Source organism: Gorilla gorilla, chromosome X (assembly GCF_029281585.2).
Source record: "Gorilla gorilla gorilla isolate KB3781 chromosome X, NHGRI_mGorGor1-v2.1_pri, whole genome shotgun sequence".
NCBI classification, from domain to species: Eukaryota; Metazoa; Chordata; class Mammalia; order Primates; family Hominidae; genus Gorilla; species Gorilla gorilla.
Genome location: NC_073247.2, coordinates 123,106,937 through 123,121,738, shown reverse-complemented (window position 1 = coordinate 123,121,738; position 14,802 = coordinate 123,106,937). Strand labels below are relative to the sequence as shown.

The 14,802-nt window shown below is 40.9% G+C and overlaps 1 protein-coding gene across 1 annotated transcript in view; it reads left to right on the top strand.

Annotated features, from left to right (window-relative positions):
- Positions 1–14,802, top strand: part of DCX (doublecortin) — a 109,167-nt gene that overhangs the window by 67,966 nt on the left and 26,399 nt on the right. The window contains exons 4-5 of the mRNA XM_004064716.5: positions 10,943–11,045; positions 13,055–13,192. Of these exons, the coding sequence (XP_004064764.1) occupies positions 10,943–11,045; positions 13,055–13,192 (241 nt within the window). The remainder of the gene's footprint in view (positions 1–10,942; positions 11,046–13,054; positions 13,193–14,802) is intronic.

Genomic DNA, 14,802 nt, shown 5'->3' with positions numbered 1-14,802 from the left:
GGTTCTGTTTATGTGATGGATTATGTTTATTGATTTGCGTATGTTCAACCAGCCTTGCATCCCAGGATGAAGCCGACTTGTTCATGATGGATAAGTTTTTTTGATGTGCTGCTTGATTCGGTTCACCAGTTATTTTATTTTTTTTGAGATGGAGTCTCGTTCTGTCGCCCAAGTTGGAGTGCAGTGGCGCGATCTCCACTCACTGCAACCTCTGCCTCCCAGATTCAAGCCATTCTCCTGCCTCAGACTCCTGAGTAGCTGGGACTACAGGTGCCCACCACCATGCCCAGCTCATTTTTGTATTTTTAGTAGAGATGGGGTTTCACCATGTTGGCCAGGCTGGTCTCAAACTCCTGACCTCAGGTGATCTAACCACCTTAGCCTCCCAAAGTGCTGGGATTACAAGCGTGAGCCGCCGCACCCAGCCTGCCAGTATTTTATTGAAAATTTTTGCATCTATGTTCATCAGGGATATTGGCCTGAAATTTTCTATTTTTTGTTGTGTTTCTTCCTGGTTTTGGTATCATGAAATGAGGTAGGGAGGGGTCCCTCCTTTTCAGTCATTTGGAATAGTTTCAGAAATAATGGTACCAGCTTCTCTTTGTACCTCTTGTAGAATTTGGCTGTGAATCTGTCTGGTCCTGGGCTTTTTTTTTTTTCTTGGTTGGTAGGCTATTAATTACTGACTCAATTTCAGAACTTGTTATTGGTCCAGTCAGGGATTCAATTTCTTCCTGGTTTAGTCTTGGGAGGGTGTATGTGTCCAAGAATTTATCCATTTCTTCTAGATTTTCTAGTTTATTTGCATAGAGGTGTTTATAGTATTCTCTGATGGTAGTTTGTATTTCTGTGAGGTCAGTGGTGATATCCCCTTTATCATTTTTATTGTGTCTATTTTGTTCTTCTCTCTTTTCTTTTTATTAGGCTAGCTAGCAGTTTATCTATTTTGTTAATTTAAAAAAAAAAAAACCCAGCTCTTGGATTCACTGATTTTGGGGGCGGGGTCGGGGGGGAGTTTGTGTGCTTATTTCCTTCAGTTCTGCTCTGATCTTAGTTATTTCTTGTCTTCTGCTAGCTTTTGGATTAGTTTGCTCTTGCCTCTCTAGCTCTTTTAATTGTGATGTTAGGTTGTCAATTTGATATCTTTCTAGGTTTCTGATGTGGACATTTAGTGCTATAAATTTCCCTCTTAACACTGCTTTAGCTGTGTCCTAGGGATTCTGGTACGTAGTCTCTTTGTTCTCTTTGATTTCAAAGAACTTCTTGATTTCTGCCTTAATTTCATTATTTAACCAGGAGTCATTCAGGAGCAGTTTGTTCAATTTCCATGTAATCGTGTGGTTTTGAGTGAGTTTCTTAATCCTGAGTTCTAATTTGATTGCACTGTGGTCTGAGAGACCGTTTGTTAGGATTTCAGTTCTTTTGCTTTTGCTGAGGAGTGTTTTACTTCCAATTATGTGGTTGACTTTAGAATAAGTGCCATGTGGTCCTGAGAAGAATGTGTATTCTCTTGATTTGGGGTGGAGAGCTCTGTAGATGTCTTTTAGGTCCACTTGATCCAGAGCTGAGTTAAAGTCTGGAATATCCTTGTTAATTTTCTGTCTCGTTGATATGTCTAATATTGACAGTGGGGTGTTAAAGTCTCCCACTATTATTGTGTGGGAGTGTAAATCTCTTTGTAGGCCTCTAAGAACTTGTTTTTTGAATATGGATGCTCCTGTATTGGATGGATATATATATATATAATAGTTAGCTCTTCTTGTTAAATTGTTCCCTTTACAATTATGTAACGTCCCTTCTTTGTCTTTTTTTGATCTTTGTTGGTTTAAAGTCTGTTTTGTCAGAGACTGGGATTGCAACTCCTGCTTTTTTTTTTTTTTTTTTGCTTTCCGTTTGCTTGGTAAATTTTCCTCCATCCCTTTATTTTGAGCTGGTGTGTGTCTTTGCACGTGAGATGCATCTCCTGAATATAGCACACCAATAGGTCTTGACTCTTTATCCATTTTTCCAGTCTGTTGTTTTAATTGGGGCATTTAGTCCATTTAAATGTAAGGTTAGTATTGATATCTGTTAATCTGGTCCTGTCATAATGATGCTATCTGGTTATTTTGCACACTATTTGATGCAGTTTCTTCATAGTGTCATTGGTTTTTATATTTTGGTGTGTTTTTGCAGTGGCTGGTACCAGTTTTTCCCTTCCATATTTAGTGCTTCTTTCAGGAGCTCTTTCAAGGCAGGCCTAGTGGTAATGAAATCCCTCGGCATTTGTTTGTCTGGAAATGATTTTATTTCTCCTTTGCTTATGAAGCTTAGTTTGACTGGATGTGAAATTCTCAGTGGAAAATTCTTTTCTTTAAGAATGTTAAATATTGGCCCCCAATCTCTTCTGGCTTGTAGAGTTTCTGCTGAGAAGTCTGCTGTTAGTCTGATGGGCTTACCTCTGTAGGTGACCTGGCCTTTCTCTCTCGCTGCCCTTAACATTTTTTCCTTCATTTAGACCTTGGAGAATCTGATGATTATGTGTCTTTGGGTTGATCTTCTCATGGAGTATCTTAGTGGTGTTCTCTGTATTTCCTGAATTTGCATACTGGCCTGTCTTGCTAGGTTGGGGAAGTTCTCCTGGATAATACCCTGAAGTGTGTTTTTTGGCTTGTTTCCATTCTCCCTGTCTCCTTTATGTACTGCAATCAATCGTAGGTTCAGTCTTTTTGCGAAGTCCCATATTTCTTGGAGGGTTTGTTCATTCCTTTTCATTCTTTTTCCTCTAGTCTTTTCTGCATGCCTTATTTCAGTAAGGTGGTCTTCAAACTCTGATATCCTTTCTTCTGCTTGGTCGAGTCGGCCATTAATACTTGTGTATGCTTCATGAAGTTCTCGTGCTGTGTTTTTCAGCTCCATCAGGTCATTTGTGTTTCTCTCTAAACTGACTATTCTAGTTAGCAGCTCCTCTAACCTTTAATCAAGGTTCTTAGCTTCTTTGCATTGGGTTAGAACATGTTCCTTTAGCTCAGCATAGTTTTTTCATTACCCATCTTCTGAAGCCTATTTCTGTCAATTCGTCAATCTTACCCTCCTTCTAATTCTGTGCCCTTAAAGAGACATTTGGAGAAGAGGAACTCTGGGCTTTTGGGTTTTCAGCATTTTTTCATTGATTCTTTCTCATCTTCATGAGTTTGTCTAGTTTCGATCTTTGAGGCTGCTGACCTTTACATGGGGTTTTTGTGGGGGCTCTTTGGTTGTTGTTGATGCTGTTGTTGTTGCTTTCTGTTTGTTTGTTTTTCTTTCAATGGTCAGGTCCCTCTTCTGTAGGGTGGCTGTCATTTGCTGGGGGTTCACTTCAGGCCCTATTCATCTGATTCACTCCATGCCTAGAGATGTCACTCAAGGAGGCTGGAGAACAGCAAAGATGGGTGTCTCTTCCTTCTTCTGGTATCTCTGACCTCGAGGGGCACAAACCTGATGCCAGTAGGATCACTCCTGTATGAGTTTGTCTGACAACCCCTGTTGAAGGGTCTCATTCAGTCGGGTGGCATGGGGAACAGGACCCATTTAATGAAGCACTTTGTCCCTTGGTGGAAGGGGTGTGCCTCACTGGGGGAAAACCCACTCATCTGGGCTGCCCTGATTCCTCAGAACTACCAGGAAGAAAGGCTAAGTCTGCTGGTCTACAGAGACTGCAGACCCCCTTACCCCTACAGGTTCAGGCCCACGGAGATCTGAGTTCTGCCCCTGAGCCTCTGACTAGAGTTAACAAAGTTCCTGCAGGGAATCCCCACCCAGTGAGGAAGGATGAGTCAGGGTCAGGCCTGAAGAGGCACTCTGGCCACAGTCTGCCACAGCCAGTGTGCTGGGCTGTTGGGGACATGTCTTGGGACCAAGCAGTACAGCTCCCTGGCTCCAGCAGGGGAAAAGTGTGGCCTGGAGCTATAGAGATGAGTGCTGCCCTTCCCCCACCCAGGGAGCTAAAATGTTTGGATTTTATTCTATCAGTGATGGGCAGACTTTCAAGGGTTTTAAACAGAAGAGTGATATTCCTGATTAAAATTGTAAAATACTACTCTGAGTGCTTTATGCAAAACTGAATAGGTATTTGTGGGGCATGGGGAGGGCATGCTGCCTAGAGAACAGTTATGAGGCTATGTTGTAGTGTATTTTAGACTAGTACCGTGACCAGGGAGAGGGAGAAAAGTGGCTCCTAATGAAAAATGACTCTCAGGTTTCTGGTTTGGGTAATTGTGTGAATTGTGCCTTTTCTTTAAGATAAGGAAAGCTGAAGGGAAGTAAACTATGGAGGAGAGAAATAACAGTTTAGTCTTGGGCATATTAAACATGGGATGCCTATCAGACAAGCAAGTGGAGATATTGAACAGGCAGTTGGATGGATATACATGTCTAGAGTACAGGGGTAAGAAGGACCTGGAGATATCAATGTGTGAGTATTCAGTATATATATGGCATGTGTCTTAGTTAATTGTCTGTTGCTTATAACAGATTACCTGAAGCTGGGTAATTTATAAAGAAACATAATTTATTTCTTACAGTCCTGGAGGCTGTGAAGTTCGAGGTCAAGGGGCCAAATCTGGTGAGGGCCTTCTTGCTGGTAGGGACTTTCTGCAGAGTTCTGAGGTGGTATAGGGCATCACATGGCAAGGGGACTGAACATGCTAGCTCAGGTCTCACTTTCTCTTCTTATAAAAGCCACCAGTTCTCCTCCCATGATAACTCATTAATCCATTAACCCATTCATCCAGAGCCTTCATGACCCAATCATCTCTAAAAAACCCCACCTTTCAATAATGCCACACTGGGGAGTAAGTTTCAACATGAGTTTTGGAGGGGACAAACATTGAAATCATAGCAGTGTGTAAAGCCTTGGAACTGGATGTGATCACCTAGTAAAAATATGTAAATAAAAAATAAAAGAGATGTAAGACCTGAGCACTGGGGCTTTCAAATACTGGAAGTCTAAAAAAGGAAAAGAATCTAGCAAAAGAGATTGAAGCAGAAGGAAATTCAGAAGATGGTGATCTCACAGAAGCAAAGAAGGAAAAGTATTTAGGGAAAAGAACTCGATCAACTTATATCCAGTGTTGCTGATGGGTTGAGTAAGATGAGGCCAGGGAAGGACCATTGGATTTGACAACATGGAAGCCATTGTTGGCCTTAACAAGAGCAGCCTTGGTGGAGCAATGGGAATGGAAGCCTGATTGGATTGAGTTGAGAGGAGAATTACAAGTATGAAAGAAAACATAAAATACCATAAATGTGGAAGTGTTTCAAAAACAGTAAAAATACCATACAAATGTAAGTGCCATTGTTATTATTTCAGCACAGATTTCAGGGAAGTTCAGGGCATTGAATAAAGAGATCTGTGCAAAAAAAAAAAAAAAAGGCACTACAGAACCAAGGAACTTGTTGCACAGGCAAAAATGTTGTCATAAAAAGCCCACAAGTAAGGCTTCAAGATAACCCCAGAAACATGAGTTTGATTAAAAAAAAAAAAAAAAGTCAGGATTGTTTCCGAAAGGTTGCTGCAGTTCACCAAGCCAACTCTGTGTCAACCTCTGACTGGTGCTGGTCCAGGGCTGGTAGGTGGGAAATGTTCCAAAATACGAGTAGCAGTAACATTTAGAAAAAGCCTCATCTGTTATGTTTACTGAGATTTTATTAACTCATTTTGCAAAATTTCCCTGCCATTCTTGATAGGCAAGGCACACTGTTGGCAAGACTGAAAAATTAGTGTGGTTTGTGTTCCTTGCCACAGTGTTTCCCTCTTCTTTACCACTCCGGCCACTCCTCCTCATAGACACTCTCTGCCCTCCTCTTCACCCTGAATTCCACCAATAGATAACTCTATGTTTTGCCTGTGCAGAAGGTTGGCAGGTCAGTCTAGGCAAATGTGCTGTGCACAGCTTTGGAAAATCAGAATGCCTTACTGTAGTCAACAGGATGCAACTCTTCCTAGGGCTGTTAAGAAAAAGGTACCTACCTTTGTTTCGCAATCACCTCTGCCTGGAATACCTCCATCAACCTATATCCCACTCATCCTTCAAGACTCAGTTTTTCTCTGTGAAGCCTTCCCCAGTTCATAATTAGAATTGTTCTCTTTGTCTTCTGTGCTTCCCTTGTTCTTTGCATCTTTATAGTAGTGCTAACAACAGCCTGCCTTGTATTCCAATTATTTGTGTAATCCTGACTTGCTTATTATGTTGTCAACTCTTTGAATACATGGCCCTTTATTACACATTTCTGTATCTCTTACAGAGTTCCTTTGCCCTAGTAAGTGCTTAACGTATCAATATTAGTAGAATTGAACTTTTGAAGAAAATATTTTACAAGTTAAAAGTGAGCATCATAGATAATGTGAGCAAGACCTTACTTCTTGAGAAAACATTTATTTCTGAATAGTTAAGTAAGTGAAATGTAGAATCTACTAGAACCAGGCATATTCAAAAACGAACTGCCAGCATCTATAATATGTGGATGGAGAATCTAATCAAGCTTAAATCAAGTCACACAGTGAAGTTTCTATTTGCAGCTAATAGACTCAAACTTCTCTGACACAGTGATCTGTTGTCTCCATTTCCCCATGTGTACTTTGACATTTAAGCCACTGGACTATCCATATAATCTATCATTCACGCTAATGCACAACCAAGCTGGCTTCCCTTCCCCCAACACCTGCTGGTTTTTTTTTTTTTCAAAGGAAGAGCATTGAGTTAATGGTTCAATGTTAATGTGAGTTGATTTTATTGATTTTGTGCTGGAAGTTGATTAATTATAATAGTAGGTGTCATGCCTTTGTGTTCTCTTCCCTGACTTAAAAATCCAAGTATGATTCATACTGAAGCTGATGTCAGCAAGACCTTTGATCCCTGAGGATGCTGTAATGCTGTAAGTGATATTATGATGATTATTATATTTACTATTTCTGTTGCCCCTTATAATGGAAATTATATCTCAAAAATATTAACTTGGAAAATCATACATGTGTAATGTTAGCTAAGGTGGACTTTGTATCACATTACCTCCATAGAATTTTAAAAAGCAGATGTTAAGTGAGTGTGAGTTTCATTTGAGAATTATTTCTTATATTCCATTCTTCTTCTCCTCCTCCTTCTTTTCCTTCTTCTTCTTCTTTCTTTTCTTCCTCCTTCTCCCTCTCCCTCTCCTTGTCCTCCTTCTCCACCATATACTTGGTTATTGTTACAGTAATGAATAGGAGTTTTGTTGTCCATAGATTAAACATATCCTTAAAGAAGCTTATTTTTTCAATCCAGTAAGATGTTCTAATGCATAGCAGGCATTGATTAGGACAAATATAGATTTTCCTTTCTAGGCTATAGATATGCCTTTGAAGTCAGTGCTTTAGGATAATATGTTCTTTCAGGCAATTGAGTTATTTTGTCCTGAATTGAAGCAGAACACCTGAATGCTAGTCCCAACTCTGCCATGAGCCAGCTGTGTATCTTTGGGACACTTCGATTCTCTGTGCTTTGAGTTCTTCTTATTTAAGATGGAGAGCATTCTATTTTCCCAACCCTGTAACAAAGATGGGGGGCTGCCGTGTCTCAATAGCCAAGACATTTAGAAAAGCTGGGTATCCACATGCACAAAGTGCATTTGTCTGCATTTGGGAGCCAGTAAAATGTGGAATGGGATCACACAAAGACATCTGATGCTGAACAGCTGGATTGTAGCATGATTGTGTTTGAAGCCAGCCACGCCATTGTGAGTCTGTCAGAAGCACAGGGGACTTTGCCTTTCTTAGAGGCTCCCCCAAAGAGGGGTTATCCAAAGGCTTTTCCCAAAGCCTGGGTGCGGGTAGAGAGGCTTGTGGTTGGAGGAGGGTGGATCATTGTAACAGCAACCCCTAGAGCAATATGTAAGACATTATTGTCCTACAATAGGATATCATGGCATGTGTCTGAGATGGCTGCTTTGGAGCTTTTAGGTTTTCTTCTTAGGAAGCAATTTCCACAAATACCTCCAAAATGAATGCTCTGGTGACTTTGCAGGGAAGGTTGCTGTTTGAAGCATTTACTAAATTTTTTTTACAGCTATTAGCTAGTTTCAATTTTCTATTTCTTTTTGAACTAATTTAATTATTGAGACTTTTCTTTCTTTCTTTCTTTCTTTTTTTTTTCGGAGTCTCTCTCTGTTGCCGGGCTGGAGTGCAGTGGTGTGATCTCGGCTCACTGCAATCTCCGCCTCCCAGGTTCGAGCAATTCTCCTGCCTCAGCTCCCCCGCCCCCCCAGTAGCTGGGATTACAGGTGTGCACCACCACGCTGGACTAGTTTTTTGTATTTTAGTAAAGATGGGGTTTCACCATGTTGGCCAGGATGGTCTCGATCTCCTGACATCGTGATCCACCTGCCTTGGTCTCCCAAAGTGCTGGGATTACAGGCGTAAGTCACTGCACCTGGCCTAGACTTTTCTTTAAAAATCATCAATTTTCATTTGTTTTCAAGCTAATTAGCATAGTTATGTGAAGAATAGTTTCTGAATTCACATTATTTCTACTTTTCTTGTTCCTAAATTTGTATATTTGTGTTGCCTTTTAAAGTCTCTAAATGCTAATCTCCGTTGTCTGCCGCAATTGATTTCATCTTTCTTATTCCTACTTTTCTGTCTTTGTATATCCTTACAAAGCCCCTGAATGTTCCTGTTTCTTACCTTCTTTGCATGCAGCTGAGGCAGAAACAGCCCTAAGTAAATTTTTACTATGTGATAAGCTCTCTACAAGGAACCACAGGAAGATATAGAGGAAGGTATAAATTTGGCTGTTAGATTCAGAAACCTGTGATCCAGTGGGGAGAACTAAGTGAGTCCTCATGAAAATGCAGGCAGGTCTTGAAACAAAGTGCCAAATCCTTGAGACCACTAACAGAGGGACACTCACAGGTGAGGTATTCCTGACGCATGACCAAAAATAAAGTCAGCTAGTCAGGGTCAAAGGCAGCCTCAAATAGGAAGATATGGCAGAGATCTTCAGGGTCAAGGATGTGGCGGCAGGTAAATAGTTCAGAGATATTTGGTGTATCAGAGTTAAAGGCTCTGTGTTTTATTGAGCCAAGGTCCAAGATATTGGTAGGAGGTCTGCAGCTAGGCTCAAAACCATGTAGCCTCTGTCATTGGATCCACTACTAGGACAATATGCAGGATGCCTATTGAACTAACAGTGCTAACCAGTGACTAGGGTCATTTGGACATGGTAATCAATAGCTTTCACAGCACCAACAGATAATCCCATCCTAGTACTCATGACACTAAATTGAAATGCTCTATTTCAATGTATCTCACCTCATCAGACTGTGAGCTCCATGAAGTCATGGCCTGAGTCTTATTCATCTTTGTCTCCCCAGTGACTGATCTATATGCAAGTGCTTTGTATTGTCAAGTGATTAAAAGGACAGGCTTTGAAGTTAGATAGATCTGTGTTTATTTGGCTTCATTGCTCTCCACCTGGAAAACTTACTTATTGTCTCTGGGTCACAGTTTTCTCAAGCCTAAAATAGTAATGACAATAAATACTGACTTCTAGAGTTTCTTGTGAGGGTAAAATGAGATGACAGATTTGGAAGTACTTACCAGAGTGCCTGTCACAGAGTAAGCATTCAATTAGTTGGTAGCTCTGATTGTCATTCTGTGATCATGGAATGAATGGATGAAGGACAAGTGGGCCGAAGAAAGGTGTTGGCCAATTTGATGAGGTCAAGACCCAGGACTGGAAAGAGGCTTAATGAGAGTGACCCTGCAGTCCTTCAAGTCGCCTTCTCTTCTCTGGGCATCTCTTGGATGATTGGGAGGCTGACACAATGGGGATAATCTTTAAGTATATCTCCTTTTGTGTAAGGCTTGCAATCATTTTGATTGGGAAAACAGGGATTGAGTTAACCTTGGGTGGGGGTGATGTTATTAATATAAATATTTTTCTAATGTAACATATTGCTCTCTGCACCCAGCAAGCTGTTGTTAGTTTGTGAGCACCATGCCTTTGGAAAGCCATTGCTGGCAGCTTGAATGGGAAACTTAGAACAATTAGAGGCTTTGAACACTTTCAAACTAAGAGGTGGTATAAGCATGTTTTGACTCTATGGTTCCTCCAGGGGTTTCCCTGATGTGCTGGACTAATTAACAGATGTAATTAGGAAAGCCGAGAAGTGGGGAGACTGCAGGAAGCAGCATACTTTCCCAGGGACCCTCATCTCTTTGTGCAGAAAGGGGGTTGGGGAGACTGTCTGTCTGTTGTGGAGAAGCAGTAATGCTTAGGATGCTAGCAGGCATGAGGGTCCTGGGAACATGGCTCTACCAGTAGAAACTCAGGCCTATTGGGACCCATTGCTCATCATGAAGTTTTCCTCTTCTGGTTTCACAGGAAGAAATGGTATTCTGGGCCACTACCAAGTTTTCGGCCAGCTTTTAGCAAAAGTTCAATTTTTGTGTGTCCAAAGCAGTTAAGAAATGATGTCCTTCTTTTAGAACTCATTCAGATGAAGCAGCACATTTCCACTTCTGGGTCAGCTACAGTCGGGCTGCAGAAGATTTTTCTCATCTTCCTTGGCCCAGTCCCTTGCCCTAGAGTTGGGCCAGGACCTTCCCGTCTTTGAGGCTCTGAGAAAAGGTGACATTTATAGGGCCATCTGCTGGTTGACTTTTCTTCAGAAAAGGGCATTCCATTTGGACATGGTCTCAGTCTTACTCTTGATGCAATTTAAAGTACCATACATGAAACATGGATAGACAATGGTACTCAGTATATCATCCCTCACTAGGGGTCATGATTCAGACTATGAATGTGGTAGGTGTTTTAAGAAAAAGAAAACTCCTGGGAGCTGAAGATGATGGCCTAGATGGGAAGCTTTTCTCCTTGTCAATGTAGTGTGAGGTTCATTGTCACAGGACCATCATATACAATCAGTGTTTCTGCTTTCTCCATAGGTAACTTGTCTCCATGATTTCTTTGGTGATGATGATGTGTTTATTGCCTGTGGTCCTGAAAAATTTCGCTATGCTCAGGATGATTTTTCTCTGGATGAAAATGGTAAGCATAACCACTGGGTTTTATTGCTCCATTGTTCTCTCCCCTTCTATCCTTTAGGATTTCCACGGGTTTGTATGGCGTGGAAAACATCCATGCATGATCCTTCAAGGGCTTATAATGTTAGTCTTTCTCCTGTATATTTGGATACATGGGTCATGACCCATGTAAGACTGAAAGACTGACTGGATGTCCCAGAGTCCCAGGCTCCAAACTCAATAAAACTCACTATCTGCCCCAATAGTGACCATATTTCTTGAACCATATATTGTGTCACATGGGATAACAGGCACAATAAGACCACAGGAAGGAATATTTTCAGTCAGAACTTGGATATTGTACATATCCTTTTTTCTCCATTCAACGTCCTCCAGCTATTTAGCTTATGATTATGGTTCCAATTTAGAGAGATTTTTCCACAGTATTCTTAGTGTCAAACCCTTTTCACACCATCAGACTTGCTGCCCCCTTCGTCTGCCTTGTGATTCAGGTTTACAGAGGGTTGTTAATAATAAGAAGGATCTGATCGTCTTCCCATCTCCCTTTGTTTGAGTCCAAGCTCCAGGTATACATTAAAGGTTAATTAGCTCACGCAGCAACAAGGGTAGAATGTGATGCTGATGGAAAGATACATTCAGAGCATATTTCCCATTTAGGAGAAGCAAAGTGTGAAAAAAAATCAAAGGTAATTTTGCTAATATAGACTTTATAAACAACTCAAGTGACAAGATCCCTGTAAGAGGTGGCATTTCTGCTGTGTTCCCTTTAGGAAGAGGCAATGACTATAGAATAGCGAAACAAACCTCAGGTTATGTCCAATTTCCTATACCTTCTGTATCTTCAGCTCTGGACAGTGATCACTAAAGGTCACCAACCAAAACAAGAAGTGAAACAAACAAAAAGGGGCTTTCTGCTTAACTCAGTTTCCTAAAATATTCAATTTACCAGAAAAGCTCCTCTAATCTTTATGTTTAATTTATATTTCAATGCACCTTTAAGTAGGAGGCAACAAGAAAGTGTTTAAAGGAAAGGAAAGACTATATCCTCTACTCTGCTGTTTGATTCCTCTTTGTGCATCACAGCACAAGGTTGGAAAAACTGTAGTAGAAAGAGCACTAAACTGGAACTCAGGAGACTTGAGTTTTAGACCTTGTTTTACTAATTTCTTGTTTTGTGGCCCTAGGCAAAGGGGTTAAGTTTTTTGTACTCTCATCAGCAAAATGAGAATAATAATCCTTCTAATAAATTAGCACTATTAGTGCCCAAAATGACCATAGAAGGGGATGCTGAGTGACCTGCATGGAAAGGGTGTTCCAAAGGTGTCTGACTGAGGCTAGGGCAAATACAAGAACATTTGGCAGACTCTCCCACACACCAGCAAGCTTTCTTAAGTTTTTAGTGGCAGAGTCACTACTGGCCCATTTATTCATTAACCCCCCATAAGGGATGGCAATAACATACATGGGAAATCGAAAAGAACTTGATAAATGCAAGATGGTGGTGGTCATAGTGCTTATTTATATAAAGTGACATGATATCCATCATGTGTCTATCAACGTGTGGCATGTAATAGTAAGTGGTAGCTCCCTACCTCTCCTTCAAATTACTCAATGGATGTTTCATCTGTGTAGCTGTAACCTCTGAGTTGTTAATCTCTAATTCAGGGGAATTAATTAAACATTATATCAATAGGTGCTATTCTGAGACATAGCTAGCTTGTCCATAAATGATTGAATTGACTATTTAATTGCCTACTTGACCTGTTTATGGACTCTTGCCCTTGTTTTCATAATTCAGGGGCTTAAACACCTAGCTTAGCCCAGGTGGCTTTTGAAGGTTTCCCTAATGCCTCCCTCCCCAGAACCATGGCTCCTACTAATAATAAGGACCACATTGTAGTCCTGACCCATTTAGGTCCTTTGGCCTGTGGTGGTTATTGCGGTTTCCAGAGGCTGATAACATGCTGAGCCTGTTTTATCCTCTACTAAGCTGTCTGTGTCCTTTTGCCCCAGAATGCCGAGTCATGAAGGGAAACCCATCAGCCACAGCTGGCCCAAAGGCATCCCCAACACCTCAGAAGACTTCAGCCAAGAGCCCTGGTCCTATGCGCCGAAGCAAGTCTCCAGCTGACTCAGGTAACGACCAAGACGGTGAGTGCTCTTTTCCTAACTGTGCACGCTGACTTCATTTATGGAGGACAATACTCTCTGCATGCAGAGGAATCAGTTCCTCATGAACACCACTGTGTCTCCATGAAACCCTATTCTATCAATTCAGGGACTAAAACAGTCAAACTTGTTTGGAGTCATGGAGGCACAGCTACAACCATTATTCCACTCAAATGGATGCAAACCAGAAGCCTGGCCCATTGTCTATGCTTGCTGTAATGCTTATTTTCATGGTTGTCATCATTTTCATCATCTTCAACATCATGTGGCAAAAACATATTCAATGGAATAATCAAGTTAACCATAAACCTGAAATTAAAAATCAGAATCAAGAAAAAGAATATAAAAAACAACACCCCAAAGTGTCAACATAGTTGACTCACTTGAGCTTCAAATTTGACTCTGAAGTAATTAGAAGCCAAAACAAAAAGGGAAACAAGTACACTACATATATATGCCATATAAATAGGGGGACAAGATAAATTGTATAAACCTCACAACCAGAAAGTAAAGCACAGACCAGGTTCTAAAAGAAAACAAAGAGATTTGCCATAGAAGATTTTATTTAGTGGATAGTGAGTTATCTAAAACATGTGGTCTATTGATCACTGCCAACCCATGGACTACTTATTACCAGACAGTCTGTGGCAAGATTAGGAGCTTGTGCCAAATGTAAATAAAGTATGCCATTAAGCAAACCATTTAGCTCAGCTGCCTTTTTTTCAGAGCCTGGTTTTATTGATGAAGGCAGCAGTATGTTGATTTGCATTCTGATGTGAACCCTATCTTGTCTTGGACCCACAGTTTGAGTGACACTGATCTAAGAGGCAATGTCTTCCATTCTTTTATAACAAATATCAAAAATAAAAGGCCTTAGAAGTCCAAGTTCAGAAGCTTAGATTTATGCATAATTTGAGGTTCTTCACACTAAGGAAACTATATGGTCCAAAATACTTATACATTTGTCATCCCAAGGCTCAGAATTTATCATGGGAATTCTTGCAGTCTGAGAGCCTTGGGAAAACAAAAGGGCCCTTCAGTTTGGGGCATCATGAGTAGCCTGATGGCTATGAAATGCTTGTGCCAAGATGAATAGCCTGTACTGCCTGCATCAGACTGCCAGGAGCATGCATATTACCAGCTATCTCTTTATTCTTGGGTTGAGGAAATTAAAGTATGAAAAGGCAACCCAGGCTTTTAGTACTTCCATGTCTTTGCACTCCCTGTTCCCCCATACCTGGAATGCCATCCTCTAACCCATCAGCCTTTTTTGCTTGAAAACTCCTATTCATCCTTCAAGACCTCACATAGAGATAATTGTTCCAGTCTCTGCAATACCATAGCATGCCATTCATATCTTTGGGGTAATATTCACCACACTGTGTTGTCAAGTATGTGTTTACCTGTCTACTTCCCCAATTAAATGCTGAGCCCCTCAAAGGTAATGTGGTAGGTTAATTTTCATATCATCAGTGCAGAGCATAGTGCCTGGCCCCTAGTAGATGCTCCAGTAATATTTGTGAATAAATAGATGCACAACAGTACCTATTTTACCCAACATGGTGCTAGAGACCAATCAAGCATTTAGATAA